General features: G+C 48.3%; 1 protein-coding gene across 2 annotated transcripts in view; it reads right to left on the reverse strand.

Annotated features, from left to right (window-relative positions):
- Positions 1–264: 264 nt before the first annotated feature.
- The window catches only part of LY86 (lymphocyte antigen 86), a 43,933-nt gene continuing 31,875 nt past the window's right edge, over positions 265–12,322 (reverse strand). The window contains exons 4-6 of one of the 2 annotated variants that reach the window (XR_014061410.1): positions 4,687–4,739; positions 2,169–2,377; positions 265–646 (exon numbers count right to left, since the gene is read on the reverse strand). Coding sequence is in view for 1 of the 2 variants with exons in the window: in XM_081517708.1 (XP_081373834.1) it covers positions 563–646; positions 4,687–4,739 (137 nt within the window). In the remaining variant the exon portion in view is untranslated. The remainder of the gene's footprint in view (positions 647–2,168; positions 2,378–4,686; positions 4,740–12,322) is intronic. The other variant, XM_081517708.1, reaches the window with a different exon arrangement.

Genomic DNA, 12,322 nt, shown 5'->3' on the forward strand with positions numbered 1-12,322 from the left:
GAAGTTATCAAGAGGTTAGTTCAGTGGAGACTGTGATGTCTGCGTGTGAGGTTTCACCAGCTTCCGGGCCTCACGTCCAGAGTGTGGGGCTTCCCGGAAGAAGGGACGGCTCCCCCCCAGCTCTGCCCTTTCAGGCAGGCTGTCACCTTCCTGCTTCTCTCAGCATCACTTATGTTGTGGCAGCCTGCGGCTCTGGGTACAGAGGAGCTCACGCTGTAGCTCCAGGGCTACACCAGGATTCTTCAACAAACCATGAGGCACTCCTTGTAGGCCAGTTTCTTTATTTGATCCTGGGCTCCCAGGAGCTGGAAAGAGGTAAGCTTTGTCAGGAGAGCACTTAGGGACTCAAGACTGCTGGGTTGACCCCCAGGAGCTCCTGGGAGGCAGATACTCCGGGGACTTCGTTGCATCCATGGAGTGCAGGGACCTCTGGTCCTGGGGCTGACATCAGCGCTGGCCCCTTCTGAGAGGCTTGCTCTGTGGTCCGCTGGTCCTCCCTCTCGGCAGGGTCTGTGGGAGGAGCCGCTGTTGCCACGGGACAGCTGACCTCGCTTTGAGACGCTCAGGAATAGAGGATGGTGGCGTTGGCGCAGGCCACGGTGGCATGGTCTTGGTTGTAGAGCTCCAGCAGGACCTGGTAGTCTCCCTGAGGGACACGGGGAAGCAGCAGCTGTGAGACCCGCAGAGCCATCACCTTCCAGCGGGCGCTCACCGAGCTCATCATGTGCAGCCTCGGCTCTAGACCCTGGGGGTTAGGTCAGCGGGACAAACCACGCCCGCCCCGTGGGCCCCCAGGCTGGCCAGGAGAGCAGAGAGCGCCCGGGATGGATGGCTAAGCCTGAGATGCCGGCGCTCCAGATGGTGCTTCCGCGGGGAGCGGGCCGATGGGGTGGTGGGGTGGCTGGGGCTGGTGTGCAATTTTGAGTAGGGTGCTCAAGGCAGGTCCCCTGAGCAGGTGACCTCGGGGCCAAGACCTGAAGAAAGTGCGGGAACTCGCCATTCCCCTGGAGGCTGGGGGCCCCGCATTTGAGGAGGTGGACAGGACTCCCGGGAGAGGCCTGCAGGAGGAGAGGGGAGGAGGCAGGGGACGGCCCCGCGGGCCGCGGTGGGGGGCACTGTTCTCCACTCCGGGGGGTGGCAGGGTCCCTCCCGCTGCCTCGTTGGAAGGAGATGGGGGGAGACGTGGGAGAAGCAGGTAGACCAGGTAGGAGGGGCTGCAGAGCCAGGTGAGAGGTAGGGGGCGGTTTGGAGCAGCTGGGGGAGACAGGGAGAGGTGGGTGTCCTGGCTGGATTTGGAAAGAAGAGCCGAGATGGTTTGCCGAGGAAACCCAGGTGGGTGGGGAAGAGAGGGGTGAAAGCTGACCCCAAGGATGCTGGCCTGAGCAGCGGGAAAGACAGTGCTGTGTGCTGAGACAGAGGAGACAGCTGGGGGGCAAAACTCGACAGCACAGAGCCCGAACGCGCCACTAGAAAAAGTGTTCCTGCCTTTCAGGGGTCCTTTCTGGCCGTGGCCGGCCACAGAGGAGCCCCTCTGCCTGTGGTCAGGGCCGGCCGGCCAGGCTGTGTGTGGCGCAGCAGAGAGGACCCGGGCTGGAGCCATGTCTGCAGTGCTCACGGCCAAAGCCCTGCCCGCCCCCACAGCCCGCGGCTGTGGACACTCTGCCCTGAGGAGAGAGGCTCTGCGTGGTGGAGGGTGGAGGAAAGTCCTGGAACTCTTGGCCCATCTCTGAGGAGCCGGTCACCCAAGGGAAAGTGTGTGTTAGTTGCTCAGTTGTGTCCAACTCTTTGCAATCCCACGGACTAAAGCTCATCAGGCTGCTCTGTCCGTGGGATTCTCCAGGCAAGGATATTGGAGTGGGGTGCCTTTCTCTTCTCCAGGGAATCTTCCTGACCCAGGGATCAAATCCAGGTCTCCTGTGCTGCAGGCAGATTCTTTACCATCTGAGCCACCAGGAAAGCCCCCATCCAAGGGAGGGAGGGCGTTTAATCTGTATCAGCCGGAGGGCAAGGCCAGATCAGACTACCGGATGGACGGTACATGACTGGTCTCAGGCTAGGAGAGAAGAACTTTCTAGCAATCAGCAGAGGCCCAGGAGCGAGCGGGTTCCCCAAAACTGATGGTGTCTTGGGTGTGAGGGCTGCTGAAGGTGACCTTAGGCACATTTTACCTTAAAGACTCTATGACGGTCTAGGCTCCCTGGGTCTGCTCAAATAGCAGCAGCTATGACTTCAGAAGCAGTGTTACGGGTTTCAATCGCAGTGTAAAAGTCAGAGAATTAGGTCTGGATAAAGACCAGCTCACACATGCACCTGAGTGGGTTTCCTCCTCATTGCCATCATCGTCATCACCATTATCTACTCTTCACAGTTCACGTGCCTTTAAGAACATGCCACACAAAATTATTGTAACCCAACTGAGTCTTTCATCCTTGCTTTAGAAGCCTAACAAAAGATGCAGTATTTAAAGGAAGGGGAACACATGTAAACCCATGGCTGATTCATGTCAATGTATGGCAAAAACCACTACAATATTGTAAAGTAATTAGCCCCCAACTAAAATAAATAAATTTATAAAAAAAAAATAAAGGAAGGGGTTCAGGATTCTGAATCCCAAGATATATTAATACATACTCTGCTCTAAGGGGTGAAAGTGTTCAGGCAGTTGTGCCCATCTGTGGGCAGGAGGACGGGATGAGGCACAGGACAGGGGCCTTTCTGCGGTTTGGATTTGCCAGGTAGGAGACTGTAGTTGCACCCTTGACACTTATATGGTTCAGGCCGTATCTGCAAGTTGGCAGCCAAGTTGGAAGCTCATAGGGTCTCTAAATTATAAGTCAGAAAGCAGCCTCCACAGACAGATGCCCGCTGCAGGGGGGACTTCAGTGGGGCCAAGAACTGGTTGTGATAAAGAGAAAACAATACCGACATGGAAGACTGGTGGCTAAATGGGAAGTTTTCAGCTGAGCAAGGGTGGAATTAGCATGAGCCCATCTCTGGGGGGTTTGGTGGGAGGAGGGGGGACCTGGGGAAGGTCTTCTAAAACCGAAAGTCTGCGCACCATTTCTGTCCCACATTAGGAAGCAGCGTCTCTGTGGCCTGCAGGCTGGTGGCTGGCCAGGGGCGTCTGGGCTGGCCAGGCTGGTCTCAGGCCAGCAGGGGAGCCCAGGTTGGGATTAAGGCCTCCAGCTGCCTGTGCGGCTCACGTGATGGGTTCACATGTGTCCGCTCTGGTTCTGTCCCCTGCAGGCCTGGCTCGGGGGGTCAGGACTGGCCAGGTTCCTGCTCCACAGGCCCAGAAAATCTTGAAGAGGTAGGAGGACCAGGCAGAGAGCTTCTGTGGATGCTTGAACAGGCAGGCGGGGGCAGGCAACCTGACCACTGTCTTAGCCTCACACTGGGCAACATCTCAAGGAGCATTGTTAATGGGCCATGGATGCAGGTAACGCATTCACCCACGTATCGTACGTGGATGCAATAAACCTCCTTACATCTGGGCTTCATTTCTTTCAAAGCGATCCTATGACTTTTAAGTTGTTCCTATTTCATTGCTAAGAGTAAATGCTTTTTTTAAAGTCAATAATGCAAAACAAAAGTTAATTGCTTGCAAATTTCAAGTTGATGGATTGGAGGTGCTTTGGGAAGGATCCACAGAAAAATGGAGAAAGAAAAAGAATTCAAATAGCAAAGATTTAAAGCAAAAACTTTGTGGGAGAAATTTGGTCTCACATCCTAGAAGGGAAGAGAGTTTGCACAACTTGTGTGTTACCCTGAAAGGGCCGAGGAGAAGACTCTGGAAAGCTGGCCCTGCCCCAGCTGCCAGAGCATCGCTGGAGAAAGACCGAGGTGGTCTGGAGACTTGGAGGCTTGAAACGGAGGAACCCAGCAGCTAGGACAGAAAGGGAACACGCCCGGGGGATGAAACAAGTTCAAGAGATTCTTTATGGAGAAGGAGGTCCTCTTCTAGAGTCATACTCAGGCTTTGGAAGATGAAAAGGATGAAATTGAAAACCAAAAAATGAAACTGATTACACTTCTGTGATTCTCGTGATGTTTTTCCGAAGGATGCTCTCAGGAGTAGCTATTGAGCATGTCCAAGCTGCTGGAATTAGGCTATTTCATAAAGTAATGGTATTTTAAATAAAAAGGACTTGTTGGAAAAACAGTGAAGGCGTAAGACATGGGCATTTTATTTACTGGGTGGGAGCTTGTGGGTAACTGTGTAACTGAGTAACTGTGGCATAGTAACTGGGGAGCTTAGCACTTTCTGGGCTGTCTCTCTTCCTTTCTCTGAACAGCCAGCCCTCCTGGGGCTGCCTCCCTCGCCTCTAACAGCTCTGGCCACGCAGAGGCCCCTGGAAAGAGCACTCCAGCAGGACAGGGCCCCAGGGCCCCTGTCTACAGGTGCTGTCTCCACAAGGGGTGCCCCAGGGTCCGGCAGGACAAAAATGTTAAACACCAAAATGCCAAAACCCGAGCGTCAAGCTTTAATTAGCAAGTGCCCATGATGAAGTAACGGCTTCACCCAGAACGGATCTTCTCCGTGACCGGCTACACAAAAACTTGAAGGTTTTAGTTTAATTCCCTCTCCTCCTCCTCTGTTCTCTCTCTCCTACCCACCTCCTTCTTTAAGAAACGGCTCGATACAATAATTAAGGAACAAAATAAAACAGAACACCAAACCCTTACCTCGGGAATTTCAAATCCGGGATTATTGATAGGGCCGGCATAATAAATCTGCTCTGGAAAAACAGACAAAATGCATATAACATCATTCAATCCTCGAAAACAAAATTGACTTGCTCTATTATCTATGCTTACTGTGCCCTGGGGATCCAGCGATGGAAGGAAATGGTCTCTGATCATGGTACATAAATCCCTAAGTGAGACAGAATCCAGGCTGTAGCAAGTAGCAGGAGACACTCAGGTCGTGAGAGAGCCAGGCAGAATGAGGGCTCAGAGGCTAGGCTGGCCCTGGGACGCTCAAGGTTAAATCCTAAGACAACTTCCCGTAACTGATTGACCTTGGACAGTTACGATCCCTCTGGGCTCAGTGCCCTCGTTTTTAAGAGTGTTAAAGTAAGGACAACAACAGAGTTTCGAGGAATGAAGAGAGTTAGTCCGTATAAAGCACTAAAGATGTCTGGAAGCTTTGCTAAAGTTACGAACGGAGATGCTGCGTTTGAGATGGTGGTTGGTGAGGGAAGACATCACTAAGGAGACGCCGTTTGGATGACAAGATCTCCCCGAGGCTTCTCGCTGATTCTGTGACTTCTCGGTAGCCTTTCAAGACAATCCCTTTGCTGTTGTCGGCAAAGGGATTGTCGACACCACCCTTATGGCAGGTTTCTGCTGCTTGCAGCTCAACAACCATAACTGCTTGGACCAAGAACCAGTTAAAGTCCCTCAGGCAACGGGACCCAGCTGACAGAGGAGCAGAGTCCCAGCACAGCCGTGAGTTCGCCCTTCCCCGTCAGGTGTGGCTGGATTCTGCTTGGATTCCCTTGGACGCGTTTTATACCGACCTCATGATTCTACTTGGTGTTCTAAGCTGACATGGTGCAAACGGCTGGACCCTGGGGGCAGGACCCAGCTCTCCTCCCCACTAACTGTTGGTGGACGGTTTGCTTAACTATCCTGTGACTCAGTACTGCACTTAGAAAACAGAACTAGGAGCGCCTTTCCCACAGGGCACCGAGAGGATCAGGAGCTCGTGTGTGAGCTCGTGGAGATCGGGGCCCCGGTAAGGGCAGAAGCAGCAGGTCTTCACCGTCCGGTTATTCACCTTACTCACCCAAAGTGAGGGAGAGGGACATGAAGGTTCCTGTGGGGGACGCGGAGAAACACACCAAGGCTGGGTTTGGGAACCTTCTTCCTGAGCCAGTGTGAACAATTGCTAGGTTCTAATGGTGTCTTTTTTTTTAGCTTCCGTTTTAAAAAATGGATGAGTGCTGTTTTTTGAAGCATACCACACAAATGCTACCTAGCACTTTGTTATGCTCACTTAATGCTCTGAGATCGGCTGATTTGTGCTTCACTATGAGGGACCTTTGCTGGGTGAGAGATTGCCATGAACTCGGTCTTCACTTTACCGTTTCACCTGGAGCTTTTCTGTGGGCCCTTGAAGTTCCTGAGAATTGCTGCAAGTAACTCGCGAAATTTTTTTTTTTTTAACCTGATGAAACAACACCTAAAATTAAATTCTTGCTCCTTCCTTTTCCAGATCATCTCGGGTTCTGAGATTCCTTTAATTAACACCCTCACACTCCAGGCTATAAAAAGGGCCGCAGCATATCTATACCCACCTCTTCCTCTCCTTCTTTGGGAGTCTTGATCAGTTTTTAATACGGAGCGGATTAAAAATTTCACCCTCCTGCTTCTGAATACTTGAGGTCGTTTCTGCCAATCGACTTTTTTGGGGGACCCAGATATTTGTGTGATTGGCACACAGTGTCTTTTTAGAGAGGGAATGGATTTTTAAAATGTGGAAATAAAAGCGCCCAAAGAGTCGTGGACCAGACTGCTGCCCTTTCACTAAGAGAGTAATCTAATGTTGTTTAAACTTGGCCACATTCACTGTGAACTTGCAATGGGGCATTTATAAAACTATGAAATGAGCAGCCTTCTAGGGCTTACTCACTCATGGTCCTGCCACGCCCCCTCTCCAGGCATTCAGAGATGTGCTTGTTACTCCAGTCTTTCTGCCCTAATATCGCCTCCTCTCAATGACAAACTCCTATAAGGACTCGTTGACAATCTTAGCCTCTTTCTCTGCCAAGAATGGTTCCGACAGACACATGGGTTGTGTCCCCCACTTCTAGCCAGATAGTTTCTCCTCTGGGCAGGAGACTTGGCTGGTGGGAGCTTTTTGGGGTCTGGGAAAGGGTAACAGGAACAGTGCAAGAAGGCAAACCTATTCTGAGCAGTGATAGGATCCCCTAACAGAGAAATTCACATCTCACCCCAGCTACATGAGCAGCTGTATCACCGGTGAAGTTCTTGGAACTTCTTGGAGGGCGTTTTCACTGGAAACATACAGAGTTTGAGTTTTCCTTGAATGATGCACAATTACCTGGCCTCTTCACATGGTCATGGTATGCGCAGGTCAGACAAGCTGTACTGGTTCTCCATTTGGAGGCTGTACAGGCTACTAATGCCCGCCCCTTCCCCCCACAAAATGTCCATGTCCTGATTTTTAGAAGCCGTAGATACTTTACAAGGCAAAAGGGATTTTGCAGATGCAGTCATGTTAAGGATTTTGAGATGGGGAGATTATCTTGGATTGTCTGGGTGAGTCCAGTGTAACCACAAGGGTCCTCATAAACTGGAGAAGATCAGAAGGGGATGTGAGGATGGAAGCAGAGAGGAAGGATGTGGCTACAAGTCAAGGAATGCCAGCAGCCTCCAGAAACTAAAAACCTCAAGGAAAAGCATTTTTATCCATCCTCTGAATTCTCCAGAAGGAACACAGCCCTCCTGATTCTGGTTTGAAGCTTCTGAGGTCAAGAATCGTAACAGAATTCCTTTGTGTGGCAAGTCACTAGGGTCCCAGCAGCAGTAGGGCATTAATACACTGATATTGGGTTCAGAGAGGAGACTCTAGATTGGTTGACTTCAGAAGGGCCAAGAGTGGTGGCTTATATATACTTGAAGTGAAGTGAAGTGAAGTGAAAGTCGCTCAGTTGTGTCCTACACTTTGCGACCTCATGGACTGTACAGTCCACAGAATTCTGCAGGCCAGGATAATGGAGTGGGTAGCCTTTCCCTTCTTCAGGGGATCTTCCCAAAGAATTGTCACTATTAATCTGTTAGGCAGCCCTTTGAGAGCAATGTCTAACCAAATAGAGAATATCAATGAAGTGCTGGGCTGGAAGAAACACAAGCTGGAATCAAGATTGCAGGGAGAAATATCAATAACCTCAGACATGCAGATGACACCACCCTTATGGCAGAAAGCGAAGAAGAACTAAAGAGCCTCTTGACGAAAGTGAAAGAGGAGAGTGAAAAAGTTGGCTTAAAGCTCAACGTTCAGAAACTAAGATCATGGCATCTGGTCCCATCACTTCGTGGGAAATAGATGGGGAAACAGTGGAAACAGCATCAGACTTTAGTTTTTTGGGTTCCAAAATCACCGCTGATGGTGATTGCAGCCATGAAATTAAAAGACGCTTACTCCTTGGAAGGAAGGTTATAACCAACTAGATAGCATATTTAAAAGCAGAGACATTACTTTGCCAACAAAGGTCCGTCTAGTCAAGGCTATGGTTTTTCCAGTGGTCATGTATGGATGTGAGAGTTGGACGGTGAAGAAAGCTGAGCGCCGAAGAATTGATGCTTTTGAACTGTGGTGTTGGAGAAGACCCTTGAGAGTCCCTTGGACTGCAAGAAGATCCAGCCAGTCCATCCTAAAGATCAGTCCTGGGTGTTCATTGGAAGGACTGATGTTGAAGCTGAAACTCCAATACTTTGGTCACCTCATGCGAAGAGTTGACTTATTGGAAAAGACCTTAATGCTGGGAAGGATTGGGGGCAGGAGGAGAAGGGGACGACAGAGGATGAGATGGTTGGATGGCATCACTGACTCGATGGACATGGGTTTGGGTAAACTCCGGGAGTTGGTGACGGACAGGGAGGCCTGGCGTGCTGCAATTCATGGGGTCGCAAAGAATCGGACACGACTGAGTGACTGAACTGAAGTGAAAAAGTGAAAGTTTCTCAGTTGTGTCTGACTCCTTGCAACCCATGGACTATCCAGACCGTGGAATTCTCCAGGCCAGAATACTGGAGTGAGGTAGCCTTTCCCTTCTCCAGGGGATCTTCCCAAAGAATTGTCACTATTAATCTGTTAGGCAGCCCTTGGAGAGCAATGTCTAACCAAATAGAGAATATCAATGAAGTGCTGGGCTGGAAGAAACACAAGCTGGAATCAAGATTGCAGGGAGAAATATCAATAACCTCAGACATGCAGATGACACCACCCTTATGGCAGAAAGCGAAGAAGAACTAAAGAGCCTCTTGACGAAAGTGAAAGAGGAGAGTGAAAAAGTTGGCTTAAAGCTCAACGTTCAGAAACTAAGATCATGGCATCTGGTCCCATCACTTCGTGAGAAATAGATGGGGAAACAGTGGAAACAGTGTCAGACTTTAGTTTTTTGGGCTCCAAAATCACCGTTGATGGTGATTGCAGCCATGAAATTAAAAGACGCTTACTCCTTGGAAGGAAGGTTATAACCAACTAGATAGCATATTTAAAAGCAGAGACATTACTTTGCCAACAAAGGTCCGTCTAGTCAAGGCTATGGTTTTTCCAGTGGTCATGTATGGATGTGAGAGTTGGACGGTGAAGAAAGCTGAGCGCCGAAGAATTGATGCTTTTGAACTGTGGTGTTGGAGAAGACCCTTGAGAGTCCCTTGGACTGCAAGAAGATCCAGCCAGTCCATCCTAAAGGAGATCAGTCCTGGGTGTTCATTGGAAGGACTGATGTTGAAGCTGAAACTCTAATACTTTGGCCACCTCATGCGAAGAGTTGACTTATTGGAAAAGACCCTAATGCTGGGAAGGATTGGGGGCAGGAGGAGAAGGGGACGACAGAGGATGAGATGGTTGGATGGCATCACTGACTTGATGGACATGGGTTTGGGTGGACTCCGGGAGTTGGTGACGGACAGGCAGGCCTGGCGTGCTGCAATTCATGGGGTCGCAAAGAATCGGACACGACTGAGCGACTGAACTGAAGTGAAAAAGTGAAAGTTTCTCAGTTGTGTCTGACTCCTTGCAACCCATGGACTATCCAGACCGTGGAATTCTCCAGGCCAGAATACTGGAGTGAGGTAGCCTTTTCCTTCTCCAGGGGATCTTCCCAAAGAATTGTCACTATTAATCTGTTAGGCAGCCCTTGGAGAGCAATGTCTAACCAAATAGAGAATATCAATGAAGTGCTGGGCTGGAAGAAACACAAGCTAGAATCAAGATTGCAGGGAGAAATATCAATAACCTCAGATATGCAGATGACACCACCCTTATGGCAGAAAGCGAAGAAGAACTAAAGAGCCTCTTGACAAAAGTGAAAGAGGAGAGTGAAAAAGTTGGCTTAAAGCTCAACGTTCAGAAACTAAGATCATGGCATCTGGTCCCATCACTTCGTGAGAAATAGATGGGGAAACAGTGGAAACAGTGTCAGACTTTAGTTTTTTGGGCTCCAAAATCACCGCTGATGGTGATTGCAGCCATGAAATTAAAAGACGCTTACTCCTTGGAAGGAAGGTTATAACCAACTAGATAGCATATTTAAAAGCAGAGACATTACTTTGCCAACAAAGGTCCATCTAGTCAAGGCTATGGTTTTTCCAGTGGTCATGTATGGATGTGAGAGTTGGACGGTGAAGAAAGCTGAGCGCCGAAGAATTGATGCTTTTGAACTGTGGTGTTGGAGAAGACCCTTGAGAGTCCCTTGGACTGCAAGGAGATACAACCAGTCCATCCTAAAGGAGATCAGTCCTGGGTGTTCATTGGAAGGACTGATGTTGAAGCTGAAACTCCAATACTTTGGCCACCTCATGCGAAGAGTTGACTCATTGGAAAAGTCCCTAATGCTGGGAAGGATTGGGGGCAGGAGGAGAAGGGGACGATAGAGGATGAGATGGTTGGATGGCATCACCGACTCAATGGACATGGGTTTGGGTAAACTCCGGGAGTTGGTGATGGACAGGGAGGCCTGGCGTGCTGCGATTCATGGGGTCGCAAAGAATCGGACACGACTGAGCGACTGAACTGAAGTGAAAAAGTGAAAGTTTCTCAGTTGTGTCTGACTCCTTGCAACCCATGGACTATCCAGACCGTGGAATTCTCCAGGCCAGAATACTGGAGTGAGGTAGCCTTTCCCTTCTCCAGGGGATCTTCCCAATCCAGGGATCGAACCCAGGTCTCCCGTATTGCAGGCAGACTGTTGGGTTCCCAGCAAAGATCTCTTTGGAACCATGACACCCGCGTGCTCTAGGTATTCAACAAAAGAGAAAGTACCTGGGCTAGAGAGTGAAATTTCCAACACAAATTCCAACTAAACTCAGGACAGGTGGTTAAGAAAAATGTAGAGCAACATAGAGCCTACCAGGTCAGTGATGCTCAGCATAACATTCCACAAAGGTGTGACTATCCTGGATCTGCATCACTGAATAAAGCAGACGCTATCCACACGTGGCCACTGAGAACTGGAAAGGTGGCTAGTGTGGCTAAGTTTTTAATTTAATTTAAATGTAAGTGATTTCAACAGCCCCCTGTGATGAGTGGCTATCATATTGGACATTGCGGTTTTAGGTCAGCACTATCTAATGGAAATATAATGTGAGCCACATTTGTAATTTGCATTATTTTTAAAAAGGAAAAAGAAACAAGTGAACTTAATTTAATAATACATGTATATTAACCCCAATATTAAAATCATTATAATTTCAATGAGCCTATTTGCAAAGCAGAAATAAAGACACAGACATAGAGAACAAACGAATGGACACCAAGGAGGGAAAAGAGGGTGGGATGGTGAATTGAGAGGTTGGCATTGACAGATGTACACTATGGATACGATGCATAAAATACATGATGAGTGAGAACCTACTGTATAGCACTGGGAACTCTACTCAGTGCTCTGTGGTGACTTAAATGGGAAGAAAATCCAAAAAATGGGGGATATGTGTATGTGTGTAGCTGATTCACTTTGGTGTACAGCAGAAACTAACACGACATTGTAAAGCAACTATACTTCAACAAAAACATTTTTTTTGCAACAGAAAATATAATTAATACATTGCATACAAAATACAAATTTTGAATTTAATTTTTAAAAAAAATCTAAGTCCCTAAAGGCAAAGAAAGTGTTAAAGAACTTAAAGCCATTGACAATGAATATTTATCTGGCAGAGTGAGACCAGTTAACAATTAAAGGGAAGAAAAAAAAAAAGATGATGCCTGTAAGACAATGACATGCATATGAAAGTTAAGTTAAACTTGAAAAATCTGATCAAGCCTTTCAAAATCCTTTTTCAAAAATGGCACCCTTTATGATCATATTGAAAGTAAAACATGCATGAATTAAAATATGCCATTAATAATTTTATCTTGAAGTTATGTGAATCATCTCAGCTTGAAAGATTTTTTCAACAAAATTTTTAAAAAGGCTATAATTTCAATATATTACCAATATAGAAAGCATCAGGACGAGATTTTTAAATTCTTTTTTCATACTATGTTTTGTACAAAGTCTTCAAAATTCGGTGCAAACTCTGCATTCAGAGCCCATCTCACTTGGGTGGGCCCCATTTCTGATTATCA

The sequence above is a fragment of the Giraffa tippelskirchi genome, chromosome 8 (assembly GCF_054371585.1).
Source record: "Giraffa tippelskirchi isolate mGirTip1 chromosome 8, T2T-mGirTip1v1.2.pri, whole genome shotgun sequence".
Taxonomy (NCBI): Eukaryota; Metazoa; Chordata; class Mammalia; order Artiodactyla; family Giraffidae; genus Giraffa; species Giraffa tippelskirchi.